General features: G+C 43.5%; 1 protein-coding gene and 1 long non-coding RNA gene across 4 annotated transcripts in view; one reads left to right on the forward strand and one right to left on the reverse strand.

Moving 5' to 3' along the window:
• Positions 1–14,989, reverse strand: part of Negr1 (neuronal growth regulator 1) — a 727,936-nt gene extending 712,947 nt beyond the window's left edge. The window contains exon 1 of one of the 3 annotated variants that reach the window (XM_040751546.1): positions 14,585–14,986. In XM_040751546.1, the coding sequence (XP_040607480.1) occupies positions 14,585–14,742 (158 nt within the window). In that variant the 5' untranslated portion in view covers positions 14,743–14,986. Of the gene's footprint in view, positions 1–14,584 lie in introns of all 3 variants that reach the window. The other 2 variants (XM_040751547.1, XM_040751545.1) reach the window with 2 other exon arrangements.
• Positions 14,990–15,120: 131 nt separating this feature from the next.
• LOC121142263 lies at positions 15,121–21,948 on the forward strand. The gene is made up of 2 exons (XR_005879239.1): positions 15,121–15,478; positions 21,086–21,948. It is a non-coding gene; the product is annotated as an uncharacterized LOC121142263 (long non-coding RNA).
• Positions 21,949–24,247: the final 2,299 nt, after the last annotated feature.

Consider the following 24,247-nt stretch of genomic DNA (forward strand, 5'->3'; position numbering starts at 1 on the left):
AAGTAGCTGGTAATATGAAGACAATGAATTCCCTGGAGGTTTGATTGATTAGTGATGTGAAGTATCACAATATTCTTAAATAAAGGAAGAAAAGCAAAATGGATGTATTAACATGAGAACATTAATAGGAATTGACATTGCACAATAATAATAACACTATAAGAATTAAATGAGCACTGTTGCTTAAAGGTACATTGATACAGAAAAGTCTAAGTACTGTCTGCCAGAAACCATATGAACATGTGTACTAAATTTGGAGACATTTTAGAAATGCCCATAACTCAACTCACCAACTACAGGGAGTAGGGAGAGGATACTTCTCATTGCTCAGACAGAGTCCAGAACTACAGTGACAAAGTGTATTCTTGCTATTTCAGTGGTCATTTGTTACACTGAGAATTGAAAATTCATTTGCTTGGTAGTTCAAAGATGCAATGAGTGAAATCTGTGAGATCTGCCTTATACTGACCATTATCCCAACCAGGAAGGAAGACAACTTATGTAGACAGGATAAGCACAGGTTTTTAGAAGAAACATATCACACTGACAGAATGGTTTAGTACTAACAGAAGAAATATTGAGAATGGAGACAAATTCTTCACAGACATTCAGAGTGGCTAACAGACTGGAGGCAAATGTGTGTGGAAAAGTTAACGACAGAGCACAAGAAGGTACATCTTCCCAGATACAAAACAAATAGAGGCAAAAAAATAAAAAAGAAAATGAGATGGTGGTGAGGTCACCACATATCCAAAGGCCTCTGCTTGTCTCACCAGCAAAGAGGGGACTCTCTGGATATAAGAGAGCTAAGCCTCATGGATTATCCCAAAGCAGACTCATCATACCCAAGATGGAAACAGATTGTTCTCTCTGAATGTCCCAGGGTCAGGTAATATAATCATTGGAAGCTGGGGAATAGATGTCTTAGAGAACATGTGCCTTATGATAGAAGTATTAAATAGGTGCAAAAATAGATTCCTGGATCAAGAAATTATATTGAGATGTGTGATTCCGTTGAGGGCTTGCAACTGCTTAGCTCTGAACAACCATGCACCATCATTTGAAAATGATCGAATAAACATAAAAATGCAGAGTGAAAGAATGCAGAAAAAGATCTAGAAAGATTGCAAATGTTCTTCAGTAATCTGGGATTTTTTGACAGCACTTTGAACCCACCGTGCCTTGACTCTGCAACACAGCATGCATAAAGATATTGTACTCCTCTTGGATGCCATGTGGTCTGGAGTAAGTAGACATGGTTGGAAATACAGTATCTGACAAACATCCCCAAAAAACAAAATCAGAAAAAGAAAATTTCATTTGATCATTTTCAACAATGAACATTTCTCACTGACTGCTAGAGAAAGCATGTTTGTTTGATATTACTCAGTGACAGCATTTGGACATAGAACTTTGTAAATCATTATGCACATGCTAAGTGAAGCCAGGGTAGTCAAGATCCAAGATATTGTTTTTTCTTATGTTTTAAAAAATTCTTTATTAATTTATTTTTTGTATTCCAACCCCAGTTCCTGCTCCTCCTCCCACTCCCCCCACTCCCACTCACCTCCCCTCTGTTCCTTGGAGAGGGTAAGGCCTCCCCTAGGAAGTCTACTAAGTCTGTCCTATCGTCTTGTTGAGGCAGAACCAAGGCACCTCTCCATCCCCCACACCCCTGTGTCTAGACAGAGCAAGGTATCTCTCCATATAGAACGGGCTCCGCTAAGTCAGTTTGTTAGATCTTGGACCCACTGCCAGTGGCCTCATATATTGTCCCAGCTGTACCATAGTCATTGTTTTACTTTTTCATCTGTTATAGAAACTCACAGCCTTTCAACGTGAGATGCCTTCCACAATGATCTAGGTGTTGTGAGTGCTATCAGAATCAGCTCTCTAAGAACTGGAACCTGTCACCGGTATCAAACAGAGACTTTCTCCTTCAAAAGTTGAGCACAGATTCTGGAGCTCCACAGGCCTAAAATGAAGTCCAGCTTGAAGCCCATTTCCCATAGGTTGAGTCTTGTACAGAGAGGTCTCAAGGACCTGCAGCACAGACCAATGGGCGTGGTCACAGGTACATGGAAGAAACCAGGGATAAAAGAAGGCACAGGTGGGGACCCCAGTCTCTCTTGGATGCTGGTCGAGGTTCGGAGAGCAGAGCGCTTCTCAGCTTCTCATGCAAGTTATTTCTCTCTCTAATAAAATATCGTAGACCTATGTCCCCTGATATCCATGGCGTGGCTCGTGTTTTATCTTCAGAGTCTAGAATATTCGTTAGCATCTCTGAAGTAGGAGTGGATGCCTTTCGCAATGATGTGCTGAAGTCTCTGATATATAAAAGTGATTAATATGCGTAAGCAAAATGGATTACTAGTATCTGCTAGAGAAGCATCCGATTACTTAAGTGTCTATATATATGTATACATTCATCAGTGATTAAGAGCACTGACTGCTCTTCCAGAGGGTCCAGGTTTTATGCCCAGGCATCCACATGGGTGGCTCACAACTGGCTATAACTCCATTTCCAAAAGAATTTGGTGCCCTCGTTTGAACTCTGGAGTCACTGCACACAGGACATGCACAGACATACATGCAGTCAAAGATACTCACCCAAATAAAATAAATGAATCTCAAAAAATATCTAACTTAAATATTTATATGCAATGCCCTTCTTGTAAACATATACCCCCAAAATACCCACGATCATACTCCAAAAGCAAAATATTGAAAAAATAAGCATAAGCAGATCTGTAACTTGAAAGTAAGATATGTATGTACCTAAGTGAGAAACATGAATTCATAAATACCATATATAGCACACCTACTTTACCAAGAGGTGGGGTGTAGACTTTGGATAGTTTACAATCATTCTTTCTCACTACAGCTCTAAACAGCCCAGCTGCCAAGCTTCATTTTTTTTGTCATTCCAAATGACCTATGTTTTAATTAGTAAAATTTTAAGCAAATCGAAACACAGATTGCATTTCCCCTTTCATTTCTTTCTTCCTTCTTTCTGCATCTCTCCTTGCATTTCTTCAAACTGTATTCAGAGTTCAGATATGAGCAATGCATCAAAAGCTGTGCTTAGCAGGAGAGCTAACAGCTTTAAACAAATGATCGGCTATTGAAATTATTAATCTCAAACAAGAGTCTACACAAATCAAATATAGTTTCCTGTGGAAAAGTACTGTGTCCATAAGATCAAAGAACTTTGGTTTTTAACGTCCATTGAAGGAGTACTGTTTGACAGGACATACAAGCATGGTATTTTATTGATCACTTTTATTTACAAATAAATATTGATTTAGAAAACTTGGCTAGAAGGCCTCACACGTTTACGAAAACCAGGGGAACATTCTGACAGGCACACGTGCAGGCAAGACCAGCTCTGGCATTGAAATCCAAGGCCAAGTTCACTTTACCTCCTCCCTTATCACAGGTCCTTTCTTGTTCTTTGAAGCAAATCCAAGACCTCACACTGTTTCACCAAGACCATGTGACCTGATAACAGTCCCTGGATTGGAGTTCACAGTGGAGCAAGAAGGAATACATAGGAAGAGGCTGATTAAAGAGAGACGTTTTCTTTTTTCACTTTGTTAAAGCCTCTGCCCCAGAAAATAGATCATATATGTTCACGTAGGCCAGGGTAGCCTTCAGTTCCTAAGGGTGTTCTTTGGGAAATAGGACACTGATAGAGTCCTAAATATTATCTCTGAAGTCTTTTCCCTACAATCAAACTCGATGCAGAAGCAAAAGAGATGAGTGTTTCTGAGACGGCCTCTTTCCGACTAAGTTGTGGTGAACCAGGATCCGTAAATGCTTCAAGGAAGTGCCTACCAAAATTTTTTAAATCAAAACTCAAAGCATAGAAAAAACAAAAACAAATCAGTCGTAACCGAACATGTGTCCAGTGACTTAGTGAAATTCCGTAAAGAGCAATTCAGTTCTGGACTGAGAAGGGTTAAAGAAAAAAAAAACCTTCCTTAGATTGAGCAAATTTACCAGCTATTTGGAGAGTACCGTGTGTTGGCTCCCAGTCAGAAACGCAACACTTAATGTTACCAACACTGCCAAATCCCTTCTTTGCTCTCTCCTGCTTTCAGAGAAAGTGATTAAGACCAATTCCCCTGCCAGCTGGATGCTGGAGAGCATCAGAGGTTCTCCATTGGGATGCACAACTTGACGTGGATTGGAACGCACAATGCTGATAGATAACCCTCGGCTCCATAATCAAAGCCTGTGACCACACTAAAACCCTATCAGCTCCTGTAGCTGCCTTGTGGTTTCAAAGAACTGTCAGTCTACCCCTGATAAATGGCTAGCATAATACAAAACGCTGGCTTCCTTTGGGGGGGTGCAAAGCGATTTTTGGCAACAGAGAACTATTCGTCCTCTACAACAGCCAGTGTGCTTTGCTTCTGTCGTGTCCTGTTTTTTTTTATTTATTTAATTGTTGCTTTAGGGGAGGGAAAAGGAAGAGCAGGTTCCATGAGTTGAATTCAAAGCCCAAATTATAAATATGGGAGACATGATGCTTTCTCGACTGTGAACTGAAGAGTCCCTGCTATCTGCCCGGTGTAGTGAGTGTAAGGGGAGTTCTTGTGGTATGTGTGTTGTAGTGTCCAAGATAAGGAGGCCTCCTGAGTCACTCAAAACCACACACAGCTTAGAAATACATCTTAAAATCTTAACAATTAGACACCAGTACTTTAAAGTTTTTTTCTACTGAAATGCACCTCAGAAAATACATATGACAGCAAAAACATTCATCGCTGCACAAATACATATGTTAATAAAATGAATGTATTGCCATTATGCAAAATGTCTTCATAGGCTGTTTTATCTGAAATATACGGTAAGCAATTCCAAACACTTTTCTTCAGAGCCTTCTTACAGATTTTCCCTTGCAATTAATTCTGAGACATGTGTGCATGCTACAGGAGAAAAAAAATCATTAATCAGCCAGGTGTGGAACCAGCAAGCTACAAAAAGGAGTGACTTGAAAAGATAGGTCCTCGGTGCAATAGTGGTATGAAGATACAGGAAGAAACCAATCACTTTCTTACTGGATTTAAAGCACCACTCCACAACATGAAAACCATACTTGGCAATGCCATTGAGCCAAGAACCTATGGCTAGACAGAGAGTATGTACTAAGCAAGAACCGGCCACTATTGTTTTGTTAAATGGGCATAACACCAAACCAACCCCTACTGACTTGTTATTACACCCTTAGATTGGGGTATATCTCATTCCTCAATGGAGAAGTTTTTATTTGCAGTGGGTGGTTATTAACACAGACACCCACAAATGGCCAAGATACAGAGAATAAGACATGATAGAATACACAGCCCGGTGTAGGACACACAGCACACCCTCTTCCTCCGAGGGTTCAAGGATCATTGCAGAAGAAGGAACAGAAATTGTAAGAACCAGAGGTGATTGGTGACTACCAGGAAACATTATCTTCTCCATACAGGAAGGCAGCTGCATGCATGAACTCCTAGTGATTGCAACAGAAAACACTCCAAGCCCCAGTGAGACCAAATCCCAGCATGAAGATGGAGTTGGGCATACAATGCCATCCCCCTACCTTAGAGATATTTGGAGTTGTTAGCTTCTAGGAGAAATAGAGTCAGTTTTCTCTAAGAGTATAGTCCCTAGTGAGCTAACCATGCCTCAGCAGAAGACAACACAAACAGGAATAAACGGTTATCAATATCTTAAGAGAAGAGAGAAAGTTGTCTGTGGGACCTGGGAAGAGTTGTGGGATGGGAGTAAATATGATTAAAACATATAAAAAAATCTCATGACCAAAAACAAACAGTAAACTCCTTTAAATATTCTGAATTTTAAAAGCTAGCATCTACCTATAAGAGAAAATGTGTGATATTTGTTTTTCTCAGCCTGGGTCACCTCACTCAGGATGGTTTTTTTCTAGTTTCATCCATTTACATGTGAATTTCATCATTTTATTTTTCTTAGCGGCAGGATAATATTCCATTTTGTAAATGTACCACATTTTCCTTATCCATTCATCAGCTGATGAGCATACAGGTTCTTTCCAATTCCTTGCTATTATGGATAGAACATTGAACATGAATTCACAAGTGTTGTTGGGATAGGGCAGATCATCCTTTTGGTCTATGCCCAACAGCTTTATAGCTGAATATTGGGGTAGATTGATTCCCAGCTTCCTGACTAACCTCACATTGAATCAACAGTGGCTGCACAAGTTTTCACTCCCACCAGCAATGAATGAGTGTTCCCCTTATTCTACATCCTCACCAGCATGAGCTGTCCCCTGTTTTATTGACCTTGGTCATCCTTACTGGAGTAAGATGAAATCTCAACGTGTTTTCATTTGCCTTCCCCTGATGACTAGGGATGTTGAACATTTCTTTACGTGCCTCTCAGCCATTCAGATGTGTCTTCATTGAGAACTCCATTTAGTGTTACATCTCACTTTAATTGGGCTATTTGATTTCTGGATGCTGAGTTTCTTAGTTCTTTACATATTCTAGATGCTAACCCTCTGTCAGATAAGTAGTGGCTAGAGAAATTTCCCAGTCATCCTTCGTCACACTGAAGATGCTCCATTCCATGAAGTCCTAGTTGTTATTTGCTGGTCTTTGAGCCTGTCCTCCTGGCGTTCTGTTCAGGAAGTCCATGCGCCTGCACCAATGCATTCAAGGCTAGTCCTCATTTTATCTTCTGTCAGGTTCAGGGTATCCAGCCTTATATGGAAGTCCTTGATCCATTTGAAGTTGAGATCTTTTCTTCAGGGTGGGTGATGAGTAGGGAATCTATTTGCATTCTTCTATATGCAGCCATCTAGTTTGACCAGCACTATTTGTTGAAATAGGTATCTTCCAGTATGTATTTCTGGCTTCTTTATAAAAATTAGGTGACTGTTGGAAGGACTGGATGGAGGTGGTGAGCAGAGGGGAGGCAAGGGGAGATAAAGGGGTGTGTGAGGGAGAACTTTGATTGAAATGTAAAATGAAATCTAAAAGATAAACAAAAATTAAAAATTACGTGTCTATGGTGATATATGGTTTGTGAGCTAATGAATCTTGCCTGGAGATCAGAATCCAAAGCTAGCCACAGCTATAGAAACTGGGCAGAGGTGGCAGGCATGTTTAATCCCAGGACTCAAGAGACAGAGGCAGATGGATCTCTGTGAGTTCAAGGCCATCTTGGACTACATGAGAGTGTATCAGTCTAAAAGATAAACAGAGCCCATGCCTTTAATCCAGCACTAGAGAGAATTTAAGGAGCTTGGTGCAGTCTCAGGCAGCAGTTTGAGATTTCTTGAGGAGAAGTGCAGTCTGAGGTTTGGTGGATCATCCTTTGGTCTGAGCATTTCGTAGAAGTGAGAACTCTCTGGTGGCCCAGCTGCTTTGCTTCTCTGATCTCAAGGCAAACCCTATTAGATCATAAACAATATCATCACCACAGGTGTCTACATTGTGTGCAGATTTATGTCCGCGTCTTCATTTCCGTTCCATTGATCAAGGTGTCTGTTTTGTATCAATATGGCACTCTTTTTATTATTATAGCTCTGCAGGACAACTTGATATCTGGGACAGTGATACCTCCAGCAGTTCTTTGATCATTCTCAGCATTGTTTTAGTGCCTAAGCTTTAGATATGAATGTTTTGATCTAACGTAGGTTATGTAGCTCGTAAAGACACAGTGGGAAGGACACGGAGAAGGGGAAAGATAATGCAGTGTTGAGGAAAGATAAAGGGGAAACCAGAACAGGAGGACTGAATGGTGATGGGATTGGGGGGATACTGTGGTAGAAGAAGGCATGTGGGGAGAAGGTCTTGGGAAAAATCCATTTAAAAACCTACTACTGTAGAGGTTTCCATCACTCTTACTGACAAGTGTTCATGGTGCTGCGAAGTTACCGGAGGGGAAATATAATCAATACCTGTACCTTGCAACCTACAACAGTAGCCAGCCTTCGAGACAGACTGGTACAGGAGTGTCACAAATGTTACAGGAGTAACCAACCACTCTCTAATTGGACTTAAGGCCTACTCCTTGAGGTGGGACTTATACCTGAATCTGATACAGTGGCCAAGAATTTGACCCGAGATAGTTCATGGGCCTCAGAGGAAACTTAATACTAATATCCTGCTAGATGAATGCAGCAATAAATTGACTCCTAATGACATACTACTATACCCATAGATGGGTGCCTCACTCAGCCATCATCAGAAAAGTCTCTGCTTTAGGAGACAGTAACGCACACAGAGAACCAGACCTGGACACTGTGCAGAGTGTGGGAGATTTGGGAGCACTGATTCTAAATCCAATGTCTTCACCAAAGCCCTCCCCTCAAGGTGCAGGGAACTAGTTAGAAGAGAAGGCAGAAATATTATAAGAGCCAGAGATGATGGGTGACTCCAAGGAAACAGTATTTTCCAGCCACAAGAAGACTGGTGCACTTAATGAGCTCACAGAGACTGTGGCAGCACACCCAAGTGTAACATGAGGATATTTGTCCTAGTTGGTCCCTCAACCCTTCTCAACCCCAAAGAAGCACATGGATGCTATGCTAATTATGAAACTGTTGGCCGCTGACTTGGGTTTCTTTTTGGCTGGCTCTGTCTTAATTATTAACCCACGTGGTCTTGACTTAACGGAGAATGCCAGACCTGGAACTCCTTTGCCTGCTACATGATGGCTGCTCAGTATCTCCACAGAGAAGAGAGCAATTACATGTTTGTCCTTGCTTGTACCCTGATTCTTCCCAGCCACGTCACCTCCTGTCTGGCCAATCAGCCAGTCAGTATTTTATTCATTCAACAACAAGAGAAACGTATACACAGAAGAACATTCTCCATCACCCAAGACCTGCACGAATTCAAACCACACTAAGCCCCAGTGCTGAGAAGAGAAAATGGACACAAAGTCCCATCACTAAGAAGCTATTTGCAATTCATACCTGCAACTGAAGGTAAAATTGGTTTTCTTCTGTAGAGTGACAGTGGTATATCAATCACTCTCCAGGACAGGCCCCATCCCAAGACTAGCTAAGTCACCACAAAACTGACCCATTTTTTACTTACTTGTTTGTCTTTGTTTATTTCTGTATGTGTACTGTTTTCTTTGTATACTTTCTGTCTTATTGGTTTTGTTTGCATTTTCTTTTTTAAAGAGATAACACAAAGTTCTGAGGAGGTAGAGAGATGAGAATAATTAGGAAGAATTGGAGGATGGGAAAGAATTTGACTAAAACAAACAAGGAAAAAGGAAAATCGAAAAAAATTCTGAATTTTTTTCAATGAGCATGTAACAAACTATGAAGAACTTTGCAGAAATCAATTAAGGCAAAGACTTCTGCTGGTCCATAGATTCAATATGAGAAACATTTGCTTTTTGTCACCAGACAAATCCAAAAACATTAAAGATACTGTGTTAGTAAAACCTGACACAACTCCCTAACATATAAATGGGCCCATTCTCCACTAATTCCTTCCCTGACTCATTAGTTCACATTTCTCAGTGTGGTTCTCGCCTTCACACACACGGAACAGCAGAGTAGAGAGGGCACAGGGACACAGATGGCTTACACTGACCATACTGTCTCTGTCCTGATACACCTCTAAAAACAGAGTATTAGTTCTCATGCAGTAGAGTAGTTAGTTCAATTATAAAAAAAACAAAATATTTACAATAAGCTCATTCATAGGCTTATATGCAAAAAGTACACAACCAAATCAAATTATGAATTATTCTGAACTAGGTTGGCCAAAACAATCATCTGGAGATTTTTTTTAAAGGCACTCTATTGTTCTGTAATTAATATGTTGTTGAAGCTAATTTGCCATGTGGCATACCTAGCGCTGGAACCGTTCTGAGCATCGGCACAGATGACACACCACCACTGTTCAGCCCCATGCTGGGGACCGGTTTCCCAGGCTCATTAGACAACCCATCATCCCTGCCGTCCTAGCGTCACCCTGCTGCTATGATACAAGGATGACCAAAGAAACAGCTCAGGAGAAGACATTTGGCTTACCAGCTGCAGTCCATCAACAAGGGAAGCCAAAGCAGGAATTCCAGGCAGGAACCTGGAGGCAGGGACTGAATCATGGACCATGGAGAACTGTGATAACTGACTCCCCCCTCCTCCCCCCCTTGATCAGATACCTTCCGTATATACCCCAGGCCCACTTGCTTAGGGATGGCACTACCTAATGTGTGCTGGCCCCTTTCATATCAATGAGCAACCAAGTAAAATTCCACACAAACATCCCCAAAAGACAATCTGATGGACTCCATTCCTTCATGGGGTTACCTATTCCCTGGTGGGTTAAGTTGACAAATAAACCCAAATATGGTATCTTCATTCCTGAGGAAGAAAATCGACTTAAGAGCTTTGAGATTGTGCCTTTTAAGTACTCTACCAAGTCAGAAACATAAGCATTTAAACAGTATCTAAGCAATATAATTTTATGGCCTCTGTGTGGTTGAACAGCTTACTGGGACAGCATGGTGCCGTGGTGTACACGGAGGAGCTCAGCTTACAAGAGGACATCCCAATCGCCTTCCCAAAGAACACCTAATCGACTTTTATTCATTGGCGATTCCACATCCTCATACATAAATCACTGATTGTCGCCAACAGCATCCATTTCAAAGGAGACTACTTAATGTAGGGTTAAAAACAGAAAATGCATTGGCCTACTCAAGGCTCCATTTCTAAGTCTACTGGCAAGACTGCGTGGTTCTGGCAGCGCCTGTCCTCTGTGGAAGCATGCGCTTTAGTACATGTGCCTGACCCCGCCCACTTCTCACCAGAAGTCATAGCGTGGTGCCCAGTACAGAGAGTGGCTGAGTTGTGTTCATTTTGCTACAGTAAAAAGATGTGCCGCTTAGAAGGGGAAGACTTCCCTCACTTCCGTTCTTTGATAAGAAGCATGGAAAACACAGAATAAGTTACCTTGAATTGCTATCAGGAGAAGCGGCCGGAAATGTACAAAATTCACGCAGAATGGCTGGATGGGAAACAGATTGGGGAAAAGGGGCTGCAAATGGGGATGTCGTTCATGGCCCTGCGTACAAAGACCATGAAACGCTAGTTATCCACCTGTTTATGCAGCGTTATCTGCCAAAGAAGTGAGAATGGAGCAACTGGTTGGTGCTTTAGTTATCATGAACAAACACTAGAAAGGAATCATCTAACCAGCATACAAACTTCAGAACTTTGCCTTGGCTCTTCAGGGCTAACAGCTCTGATGCATGGCCACTGACGTTCTTACCTCCATTATCCTCTGCTTCATCCCAGAATGCACTATGACTCAAATCTGACACATAGTACAAAACATAATGCAACCTGAAGGCTGGAGGAAAAGGACACCTTCCCATTTACCAGTGAACGCATTTTGTGAAGAGTAATGTGGGTAAATTCGGTAAGGACTGATGTCTGTATTGTCACAACTGATGTAAGTATATTTACAGAGAACTGCAAGGTGCTATTTGAGAGTCGAGTGTTCTTTAACTCCAAAGTGTAGGTAGGAGTCACTTGACTGAACACCATCAGCACTAAAAGACACACAGGGAGGTCCAAACAGTTCTTCTACTGAAGGGTTCACGGTTCACAGGGTCTACCCTGCAAAGCCTTCACTGGCCTGGAAACTTAGAGGGAAGACCTGAAGCCCTGGCAGACCACCTATGCCTATAGCTGATTGTATCTCCCGTAGGTGACCTATGTGGTGATCAATTGTCATTTATATGGTGGCAGATGGTAGGAAGATGACAGGATGGATTCCCTTTGTTTCACAGCTTCACTCAAGGGAAGTTTCTTTTGTTTGGTTGGGGTTTTATTGTTTGTTTGTTTGTTTTGTTTTGTTTTGGGCTTTTTTTTGTCATTCTCTTCCTGAAAATGGACTCCTTGGCACTTTGGAGACAGAAGGGTATCAGGAGACCTTTGACCTTGCCCTTCATTAATAGCGACAAGAACCAGCATTGCTGACTGGCATGTTTGAACAGCCAGGCTTTAGCACTCCAAGGTATTTGATAACTGTTCCCTCACCACTCGCTTGCTATGAGATGCTTTGAGGAGTGTGCTGTGGTAAAAAATAGAACATACTGTCACACTGTCCTGTCAGGTGTTTTCTTAGGCACTCAGTTCACACACTCTGGTTAGAAAGTGGTGTTTGTGTTTGCAGGATAGAGTTCCGTTTTTCTAGTGAGTTTCAAGTAGCACCAAGAGTAATTTGAAATATGTATCTCCCTATGTATTTACTTCTAATGAAAACATGCCCCCCATGCTGGCCCCATCTGCTGGTCCCCTAGACCACCTGTATCAGCTTATGAGAGAATCGATTCCAGAGGCTGAAGAAGTCACAGAACACTGAGAGCAATATTCAACATTTTAATGGAGACGCAATTTCCTGTAAATAAATAATAATAAATCATCCCCTGAATTTGCATAATCTAAAAGTTCAATAATTGGAGAATTCATATAGAGTTATGAAATCAATATTAGAAAGTAAATCAGATAAAATGAGCTTCAAGTGACAAAAATGGTATTGAAAATTATAAGCAATTGGTTAATATATCTGACAAGTTTTGCGAGTCAAGCGTTCTCTAGAATATTATAAAATTGTGTCATACAATGGATGAGGTCTGAAGCCTGAAAGCAAGCCAGGGCCACACCAAACTCATCACAGTAGGCACCCTCCCTACAAGCTGGCGCTCTAAGCTGTCAGAGCCAGGCTCTCCTGGGAGCAGAACATGATCCCCACACTTTAATTGAGCATACCACTTATTAAATTGCTCATTAGGAAAGGGATTGCCAAGACATATCACCAGAGTGTGTGAGTGATAAGATTAAATCCTTCAGGCTGAAAACAGTGCTGTTTGCCACACCACACGTTGGCCATTTTCTACTTCAAACACAAACGGTTCAATTTCTGTGATTTAGGATTGTGTCCAATGCTGCTTTTCAAACTTCTACAAGAAACCCAGGATCACAAGCTAAGGAGGAAGGTTAATTCACATCTGCCCCCATAATACAATGCCCATCGCCTTTGTAGAAAATAAAAAAGTTATCCTACTTTAATGTGAGAAAAATCCATTACTTTCGTGTTAGACTCATAACAATAATAATACACTATTAAAACATGTTACTAAATGTGCATCAGTATTTATCTGTGAAAGTGGCCTCAAGCGCATTTAAAAAAGCTTTAAGTCATACTCCAGCTCACATGGTTAAATTTAAAACGTCGCCCGGTTTAAAAGCGGAAATAGATGCCATTCTTTCTCCCCACCTTCGACGTGCATGTATTATACTGGCCCTGTGCAATCTGTACTCATAGGCAAACTACCACCCAGTGGAGAGACTGAAGATCTTCCAGGAAGATTGGGGAAGCGAACCAGGTGGGGGTGCCAGCATCGGTGGGTCTATGGGAAGCAGAGGGACAAGACAGGGCAGTAAGCCCTGTTCAGCTCTAAGCACTACTGATCCTCAATTTATATCCAACGGGAAAGGGAATCTTTCCGGGGCACGCTTGGCAGTGTGGCTTATGGGGGGACAGCCAGGCTAGGGTATCCTTTCACTGTTCAAGCTCAGTGATAATAAGGGGAGAAAAAGAGGTGAAGCCTAAGAGAGAAGAGGAAGGGAAGTGGGGGAGGGTGCAGGCGTGTGGCGGTGAGTGTGGAGTGTGCACCTTTTTTTTTTTTAAATGCTAGAAGGGAGAATCTGAACATGAAGTGATCCTCACAGGATGGAAGAGCTGAGAGGGAGTGTGCTCTCTCGTAGCCTCCGGAGATTCATCGGGGTTTGAAGATGGTCCTGGAACAGGCTTGTGGGTGTGACAGTAAAAAGTGCACCCGGGGAGATGATGGAGAGGAGGCTCTAAGAGAGTCTGGGAGGGGAGAAATAAGGGCTATGGTGAGGACCAGAAATTGGGAGAAAGGGAAGGCTGGAGAAAGGGGGCAGTATCAGAAACAACAGCTGTAGAACTGAGAAGGTGAGTGTGAAACGGGAAACAGACAAGGAACAGGGATAAAGAAGAAAGTGAAGGCTACAAGGGTTGAGAAAAGAGGGGCGTGGAGAAACGGGAGAGGTTAAGGAGAAGGGAGAAATGAGAAAAGAAAACCGCTAAAAGAAAAAAAAAGAGCGGAACAGGGAATATTTTGGTCTTACTGTTCGAGTGACAGGGAAAATAAATGGAGCATAGAGCCAGCAGTTGGGAAAAGTCGCTTACGGAGTGAAGCAGAAACAAACCCTGTAAACTTGTCAGACTCCTGGAGTATCCCTTGCAGCAGAGCAGAGCGGAGACCCAGCTCCAAAGTGGCACCTGTCCCTCCATCATACCCCACACTCCTCACCCAGGACTGCCCAGAAAGTGTCTCCCTCTCTCTCTTCCCCCCGTCCAGCCAGCCCCTGCCCCGGGATCCGAGGACACCCGGAAAGGGTCACGCGTGGGTAGCCAGAGGTGTGGTGTTTTGCTAGTGTGCAACAGCAGCATTCGCGCTGGGTGTAAAGCAAGGCGAGAGAGGGAAGGGGACAGGAAGATAGACTGAGGCAGGAGTGGAGAGGGCGCCGCGCGGTCCCTACCTGAGCACCGCCGTGTCACCTTTCCGCACCAGCATGTTGTCCACGGCCGCCCAGGGGAAGTCCACGCTCTGCCCAGCCGGGAGGCAAGAGCACAGGCTTAAAAGCACCGCCGCCAGCCACTGGTTCGAGCAACAAGCGCCCTGCGCCAGGAGCACCATGTCCGTGCCTGCCAAGCTGCTCGCTCTCCGGCAGCGTCGGCTCCCACCCCCTGCTGCTGGCGAGGCTGCCCGGTAACCAGGCGGCGCGCCACACGAGATTTTTTTCCCCTCTTTTCCTTTTTCTGAGTGGGTGGGTGGGTTTCTTCTCTTTCTCGCCCCCTCCCTAGTTGTCAGGCGTAGTTTCCCTCTTTCCCCGGCCTCGCCTCCTTTCTGCTCGTCTGCAGCTCGCCTTCCCTCCCTCCCCTCCCGCCCCCTGGCACCGCGCTCCACCTCCTCCGGGGCGCCGGGCCGCGTCCGGAGCGTGGCTAATCCCCGGCGGCCGCACACTGTCCTGCGAGGCGACGAGCAGAGCGCGGGAGGAGGCGCAGGCAGCGCGGGGCGCAGCAGCGGCCGGCGGCCCCCGGGCTCGCGCGCGTTGCCAAGCGGCCGTTTCCGTAGCAACCCCGCCCGGGGATGGAGGACCAGGCAGGGAGGGGGGCCGGGAAGCGAAAGAGATAGATCAAAAAGAGGGAAAGAGAGTGACAGGGAAGCTAGGGAGACAGCGGGCTAGGACGCCGAGGTCTGGTAAGGCTTGGCAGCACAAGCAAGGGAGGTGTGCGGACTGCTTGGCTGGGAAGTCAGGGCACCGGGGCCTGGCCTGCCCTCGGGTGCGTTCAGTTCCTGGGGCCTCCCAGGGCACCCGGACTTTAAAGTGCTCAAGTTGGGGTCGGCGCCATCATGACGCCCAAGACAGTGAGTGAGTTGGCTGTTTTTTGTGGTGATATTTTTTAACTCTCTCTCTCTCTCTCTCTCTCTCTCTCTCTCTCTCTCTCTCTCTCTCTCTCTCTCTCTCTCTCTCTCTCTCTCTCTCTCTCTCTCTCTCTCTCTCTCTCTCTCTCTCTCTCTCTCTCTCTCTCTCTCTCTCTCTCTCTCTCTCTCTCTCTCTCTCTCTCTCCTCTCTCCCCTCGTCTTTCTCTGTGCGTCTTTCTCTCCGTTATTTTTCTTTTTGGGGGGGTGGTATGTCTTTTTACCCTCTTTTGGAGGTGTGCATGGACAGTGGTGGCACTGGGGCTTTGCAGGGACAGTGGAGCGATCCGGGCCTTGTGGATCAGAGCTAGTGTGTGAGTCCGCCTGTGCGGACTATTGGGTGCCTGCCCTTCTCTGTGCGTCTTGACACTAACTTGTGCGTGAGTGTGTGTGTGTGCGCGCGCGCGGCGCGCGTGTAGTATCAGCACCGGGTGTGCGCGTGTGTGAGAGGAACACGGAGTGCATAGGGCGCGTGTGGGTCCGGGAGCGCGCGCAGCACGCAGGCGCACTGGGAGGGATGGGCGGGCCTTGCTGGGATGCAGAGTTGGAGGAGGCTGCAATCAAGTGTTTTAATTGTGTGGAGCTAGGCGGTCCTGTTATGTAAGAGGCAGTTTAACCCATTTGAGCCTATTGGGTGGAAGGCTCGCACATTCGGGTGAAGCCAAGACATTCCTCGCCTTCAAGGAGTCCCAGTTGTATTTATTTTCACCACCTCCCAGATGGTGTGGGCTCCCATCCTCTGAGCAGCAACCTCAGCTCCCCAAGCTGCAGCCTGGCACCTGCTTAGCCAACGCCCAGGCCCAGGTCAGGGCAGAGCAGGGTCCATGGCTTGGAGTCACCCCACAGTCCACTCTTTATTTTTAATTTCCTTCCCTTCTGGCACTCATTTTCAGCCTCCTAGACTTCTTCAGGGGAGGGAGTGGGTTACAAATCAGGGAGAGAATCTGAGTCTAGAGCTGCCTGCGGAGTTTAAGAGTGAACATGGAAGTGGGGGAAAACGGGTAGTTAGAAATAACTGGCCCTCTCCTCCTGGCTTCCCACACCCTCCGCCTGTAGCGGTATTTACACACACACACACACACACACACACACACACACACACACACGTTCCTCTCGGACTGCTGCTCATTTGAACTCCCTCTTCTGAAAGCTAGCAGGGCCCCGCGGCAGAGCGCACTGAAGCAATGATCTCTGCAGGGGTCAGCATCCGGCTTCCTCCCCAAGCTGAGCTCTTGACAGGCAGGCAGGGAGTCATAGATGTCGGTGGTACCCAGGGTGGCTTTTTAATTTTTATTTTTATTTATCACCAAGTCTAAGGGTAGATGGGGTAGGGCCAGCAATTCCCACCGCCCGAGACCACGAGACCACCCAGACTGACTTATCCCGGAGCCTCTAAGCAACCTCGCCTCCCTGCAGAAGATTTCCCTGCCAGGCTCAGCAATTAACCGCAGGGTTTGCAGCAGGAACTACTGAGGTGATTAGTATTCAGGCTTAATTCTCAGAACCCGCTCGGGATTTGAAAGTGCGGTAGTATTCAGCCGCATTTCGAAACATCAATAAAATGTTAGTCATTTGCGGATGAATGAAAACATTTTTCTTTACCGTCTGCTGTGCTAAGGAAATAATTGTCAAATGGCTGCCTCCCGCTAATACTGATGCCAGCAGACACCTAGAGAACGCTCTCCTCTTGTTGACTTCATTTAACATTCTGGGTGGTGCACTCCTGATAAAGCCTAAAATTATCGAGGACAAACGAGGTATTAGAAGACTTGACTTCCCACTACGTGGCCAGCTAGGTCCACGCGGTATTATTTCGCTATCAACAAGCTAGACACCAATGAAATGAGGCAAGAACGGGTGAGCCAGAGCCTTCGAGGACAAGCCACAGAACAGCATCCTTTCCTAACTGCTTTCCCCAGAGACTGACATCCTCAGTGCGCACAGGGCTGTGTGGTGGTGGTGGTGGTGTGTTGTGTTCTGTGGCCAAGGACTGGACTCTGCAGCAATGTTCATATGTACAGCAACCCTGCAGGCTTGTAAACCGAAACTGGGGCCACTTCTGTCTCAAGGCGCTCGGGGCTTCTTTTCCCAGTTTCTGGTTTCTATCTCAGCTTCTTTATTCCATGATCAGAAAACACTTAACTCTTGCAGAACCGATCCAAATAAAAGCAAAAGGGAAACCCGGGTGATAGATGTGCGGACATTCGAGTTACTTATAGGTCTGACAAAAGGGACAGCAAGAATGTACCTGGGGCTGCAGCTCTGGCCCTAGTGCATTTCTGCTGTCTTCCAGCTAGAGGGGGAATTAAGTTTAGCAATAGCAGACTTTCCCCTTAACCCTTCTGAGGGTTCAGATCTGAGAGGATTTTGCATGGTTTCCAGCATTTGCTCTGCGGTTCCAGAATTCTTCCCAGAAGAGATATAAACCTTGGAATTCTTGGCTCCTTTTGAGGGAACTCTGGAGCAAAACCAAATGGGAAAAATGAGAATGATAGAATGGAAAACCACACTGTTTTAAGCATTCTGGATAATGAAGATCTTGGTCCGAAGTCTTAGAAACTAACAAACTGTTAATGTCTTACTTTGTAATCATGTGGCTTGCTATTTCTAAATCTCAAGTGCTCACATTCGAAGACTCATAATGATCAATATGTAGATGGTTTGGAACAGGAGAGGTGGAGCTAGACAGTGATGGCAAATAATTTTCCATGGATTTACACATTTTTTCCTTGTGACCTCCAGGTCTACATTTTTAAATACTCAATGTTATAGGAAAAGAAACTGTTGTATGTAGCATGAATAATAATAATAATAATAAATCCAGAGACAAAAGCAGCCAAGTCAGTAGTTATAAAACTTATTTTGAGTTTTCCTTTAGAATTCAGTGGTGCAATTGAGATTGCTATTATGAAAATGTAGGATAGAAATTCACTGTTTTATTTGCTTTTGTTGAAGGCAAGTGAAGCCAGTTTCAACTCCCAGCTCATTACTCTCTGTGCATGAAAAATGTTAGGCAGGTCAGGACCTAGGATCTAACTGAAAGGGCTGAAAATAAGAATACTTTATAATTCCTGCAGGAGTCAGTCAGAGCACCATCTGGCCAGGGAATAGGCTAACAGCTCTCTAGCTTGCCTGCTGTTTCATTTTCAGTTTAACCAGTTTAAGTTTGAGGCCTTTTCAAGACATTGTGAGATATTTCACAAAAAGCTTTAGGGATTTTTTAAAGAGATTCTCAGCTTAGACTCTTAACATTTTGAAGCAGGTGACCAGGATTGCCTTGGCACAGACTCAATAAGTGCAGCAGCCTCAGCAGATAAATGCTAACAGCACCTGGAGATGGCCACTGCACTGTCAAAGTCCTGGCACACAGGAGCAAATCACTCCAAGTTAAGCTGACCATTCGGTTGGCGAGAAGTCATAAGTGTAAACACCTGTCTACATCCATTCCGGGTCACCCATATTAATGAGGCAGAGCTGTGGGCCTAAGAGCCATCCTGCTTTGAAGTCTGCAGAATAGAAGTGGTTCCTCATTAAGTCAGACTCCTCAACTGGCTCTGATTCAGCGAGTCAGAGCACAGAGGTCTACATGCTGCTGGGGTGGGTGGGGCCCATACCCAAGGCTGTTCCCAGAATGTTCCCCCAAATCCCCATGAGACCCCATAAATGTCATCTATTTGCTCAACTAGGAATCTACAAAGAGTGAGAGAAAAAAAATTCTCAAACACTAATCTTCATTCCTTCTGCTTGTAAGATGAGAGACTTCATATCGTTACATATTTTATAATCTCATAACTTTCATTTAATAATCTTAATGATGGTCTCATTTCCAAAAGTCTGTAGGAGCATCCAGTACATGAACTAAAACAAAAACATCCAATTTTATGTTTTTAATTTTACTGTGAAGAGCAAAAAGATATTTTTCCCAAAAAGTATGTTATGTTACTATTCTCTTTCATAATTTGACAAAAGGATCTTACTCAATGTAGACATGTTTATTTTGTCTTTTTCTTGTCTTTATAATCTTTATAATGACTACTTCTTTCCTTCATCAGTTTTTTTTTGCATCTGTACATCTTTGTGCATCTCTAAAAGGGGACTGCTTACTGGGCAAGCATAAGGCTTTTGGATTGGAATTCACAGTTTTCACTTGGGATAATTATTGTTCTTAGTTTCATAAGAGGAATAATGCAAAAACATGGCTGATTTAAATAGGTTCAAAAGTAACTGTGGCCAGCTCAGCACAAGGAGAGTTCTGGAAACTCCTGCATCATTATAATTCTTGCTGTGTAGTATGATATTAATAAGGAAGTAAAGACAAGCGGAAAGCACACCTGTGAAGTGGATGAAATTTAAAAGAACTATCTCAAAGACCTTTCAAATTTTACAATGACCATCCGGATTCATTACATTGTTGCCTTCCCCCGCAAAAAAAAATCACTTTTAGAGAGGTGCAACAGTATGGAAACTTTAATAAAGTATTGTGCTGTGTATCCACTTCTAGACAAAGTGAAGAGAGCGCCACCAACACCTGAGCACCTCCCAAGAGCTCTTGTGGCAAGCATTACCACCATAGTTTTATTCAAACTGTCACAGTGAGTCTCAGTCCACGCAGGAAGGGCAGAGCTCTGCCACCACCAATGCTGAGGTAATCAGGAAGCAGTTGGAAGTCGCTACTGCCCTCATCCGCTTCTTTTCCTCTTCTAACAGCATCTGGTTCTTCCAGCAGGTGGATCCTGCTACCTGCATTCATGACTTGTCTTTCCCCCTCAGACAACTGTCTTCCGAGTACCCTCATATGCCCATCCCCCAGTCTCCCATGAGAGTCTATACTTAGTCAGTTGGCAAACAAGGACCAAACATCCCAACTAACAAATATTGGGCATGGAAACCAAAGCTCCTGTTACCTTTCTGGTTTAAAGTTATAGGCCTGTGCCAATGAAAACAGTATGATTGCAGTTACATAGATTAAATGATGCAACAACACGGTCTTTAGAAACAAATCCACACAAATATACCAGGCTAAGTTTCAGCAAGGGTGTTCCAAAGTTACATAGATACTGCTGGAGGAAAATGAATTCTTACTTACAGCAGAATAAAGCTGGTATTTATCTTACAGTGTGCAAAATATCAACTCAAAGGGATGAAACATCCAAGCATATCTTTATCCGTAGTAAAGAGCATGGAGGGAGATGTTCTAGGTACTTAATTTGGCATTGGTTGACACAGCATATCAAAGTCTTAGGACAAATCAAAAGTACATACTTCCGGTAAAGCACTCTAAAAAGCTTTCAACGTGAACGTGTTCAAAATGGAGAGTAGTCTATGGAATAAGGAAAGCATTTTCAAGTTGCGTATTTGATGCTTTATTGATATTCAAAATTTAAACTCTTAGAAGGCAAAGGCAGGGGAAAAAAACGCGATTAAACTGGACTCCTGATGGGCAGTCCAAGACCTTTCTCCAAAGAAAACGTATGACTGATATTATTATTACTATTACCATTGACTGCTAACATTTTTCCTGTCACTCTTGTTGCTTGTTTTGTGCCCATCACAATAGCTCCGGCTCACTACAACTCAATTGTTAACCGTGACTTCTTTGGGAAAGGCCCACAGCAGAGAACGAAATGGAAACATCCAAGTTCTGGTTGGTGAGGCAGTACCTCCAGGGTGAATGCTCCTCACAGCTGACTGTGAACTAGAAGACTAGCACACCAGAACCCAGAGTTATCATCAGTGTTCAGCCACCCCATGATGAAATACTAGTGACGACTAAGGCTTTTGGCCCTGTCCAGGCAAAAACAGGATGCTGTCCTGTCTCTAGGGTTTCTTCGGGATAACCACAATATCTAAAAGATGAATGTTTAGGCTTGCCACTGCTGGTCATGGTCAGTGCAGGCCTCAGCAACCAAAGGCTCATCATCCCTGGGTGGTCAATAATCGCTCCGTAGCTTCTCATTCTTCTGGATAAGGCTCCAAAACATAGGCAATCTTGACAAATGTTTCTTGTTTCATTGCTGTAAAAAATATTTTACATCCCTGCGACGCCCGGGTTTATGTTTCTCCTGGCAACTGAAGGGGAATCTCATCAGAACTGTAAATGTGAGTTTGTACAGAATACATGCCCAAGTGAAGAATAACAAGTGTCTACAAAGGTTTTCAGAATGAAAATACTTAGAATTTACCTATAATTTTAATTTTAGTAAAAAACAAAACTTTATCCTGGTACATATTTTCTTGCATATTCAGATATGCTATGTATAACATGTTATGTGTAGACTCAACATTACTGGGTTCAATAAACTTTTGCGTTATGCTCATTGAAACAGCTTCATACTGGACACAAGCCCTCACTTTGGGTGATATTTGCATGGAATCCCTGATTTCCGCGAAAGGCATATAAAGCATGATTTTGAACAACAATCAATGTCCTTTGTTTCTGTAATTATCACCACAAAGCTACACCCACTACTGTCTGCCAGTTTTATTTAGATTTGTGAGTTATCACTGATCTTCGATCACTCGTGGGTAATGTAATTTGCTGTTACTCAGAAGGCAAACCTTGATGCCATCAGAACTCTTGATGCTGTTCAGTCCCATATCCCCAGAGAAAGCAGAGGATGGCTCATGTTACCGAATGCTCCTTCCCTTCCGAGTAATTATTTAAAATCCAATCTTGGCCTTCTCAAATGACTCACTTACTTGGGAAACTTTTATATAACTGTGGTAGGTTTTCCCTGTGGCCTCTCCTGGCTTTTGAAGATTAGAACTAAATTTTCAGATGAATTATTTTCATAAACTTTTCAGTGGGGGTCGGGAGGGACAGCAGGGGAATAGGAAATGGTCTGTTTCCTCACAAGGTCTACATTTACGTTTTAATGAATCATTCCAAACAGATTTGCTGTAGATGACCAGGAAATTGTCTAAATCAACTTGGTGCTACAGAACAGCTGTAGCTACTATTTAATTGTAGAAGCAATGAAAAGTATTAAAATCAAGTGACAAATAAAGAGGATTTAAGCCAAATCAGATAAAAATGTAGGGGAAAACATTACAAAACCACCACCTCCTCTGACAAATTCTGTGCCAAACTCTGTAAATTGTAATGTCTTATCTCACTTGAAATATGTTTGCATATGATAGAAATAAGTAACAAGTGCATCTAAACACATTTGCTAGTCACACCTGTGATATAAATTATTTTAAAGCTACTTAATAGACAGGATTTGGTTTAGCATCGTCTTATACCCAATTCATTTCTTCCTGTTTAAATCAAACAGAAAATCATCCTTATTTTATTTATCAATTAATAGCAAACATATTTGAAAACATTATGTGAAACAGTTGTTGAGGGTGGTAGTGTTCCAGTGTACAAGGTTAGTTCCAAGGCAGCTGTGTAGTTGGAGATGTCCTTGAACATCTAACCCTCCTATCTCCACCCCCAGAACAATGCTGAGAGCACAAAGGAGTACAAGAGATCAAACCCAGGGATCGGTGTATTGTGAAATCCTCCCAGAACCAAGCTTACCCTGGCCCCAAGCTTGGATATATTTAATTGATAATATATTACATCCTAAGATTTTTTTAATTACATTTGTTTGTTTATTTGATTTTGGTGTGTGCCTGTGAATGTGCGGACCTCAGAGGACAACAATATGGAATCAGCATACTCCTTCTACTACATGTATCTTGGGGGATCAAACTTAGATCATCGGGCTTCGTGACAGGCGCCTTCAGCCACCAAACCATCTAGGTGTCCCATGTCCTAAGTTTTCGTCTGTAGGAAGAAAATAATAAATCCCTGTCTGTATTTTTTTAACTTGTTACTTCAATTTGGCAAGGGGGAAATATAAAATTCAGCATTGATTTTTTAACTGGAGACTCATGTCCTAACTCCCCTTGCCCACATACAATCTAATACTTCAGAGAAATCTCTTCAACACACAAAAAATTATACACACACACGTGCACGTGCACACACACACACACACACACACACACACGCACACGCACACACATATCCCACACACTTCCAGGAGGAATGACCCAAAATCTCAGTGTGTGTCAGAATCCAGGATCTGACATCTGTCACCCATGTTAGCCCTCAACCATGGACTAACATATTAGTTTTCTAGGATGAGTGCAACAAAGTTTAAGAAGCAGAGAACTACAATTGTTTTGTTTTGTGTTGTTTTCTCTCATAGCTGGAGGCTGAGAGTGGAAGGTACAGGTCTCATAGGGTGAGTTTCTCCTGTGTCTTCCTTCATCTGCTGGCTGGTAGCTGCCTTCAACATAACCACAGGGACAGGCCATGCTGCTTCAGGACTCCTAATCATTTGGTGCCCCTTTTGGTGGCTCTGTGGACAAATGCAGCTGTTGGGGGTGAAGCTTCGGCATAGGGATTCTGGGAGGACAATTTTATGGCCACAATAATCTTTTCTTCCTCAAGATCCAAGTCATCATCTTCACTGCTACCACGTTCCACAGCCCCAGATACACATGCGACAGAGGGGCTGGGGCTGCTCCCAGAAATAATGAATATAGTCATGAATGTCTGGACACTCTTAAAGGGTTTAGAAGTGGAAAAAGGCACAGCTCCTGTTTTCATGCTTTCTTTCCATCACTCTTCACACTGTCCTCTCCCTCCTTCCATTCTTCCATTCCATAGCCTCACTCCTCTTTTCATGACTTAAACATCTGTATTTTGATTTCATGGCCTCTT

This window comes from Mesocricetus auratus, unplaced genomic scaffold (assembly GCF_017639785.1).
Source record: "Mesocricetus auratus isolate SY011 unplaced genomic scaffold, BCM_Maur_2.0 Super-Scaffold_100009, whole genome shotgun sequence".
In the NCBI taxonomy this organism is placed as follows: domain Eukaryota; kingdom Metazoa; phylum Chordata; class Mammalia; order Rodentia; family Cricetidae; genus Mesocricetus; species Mesocricetus auratus.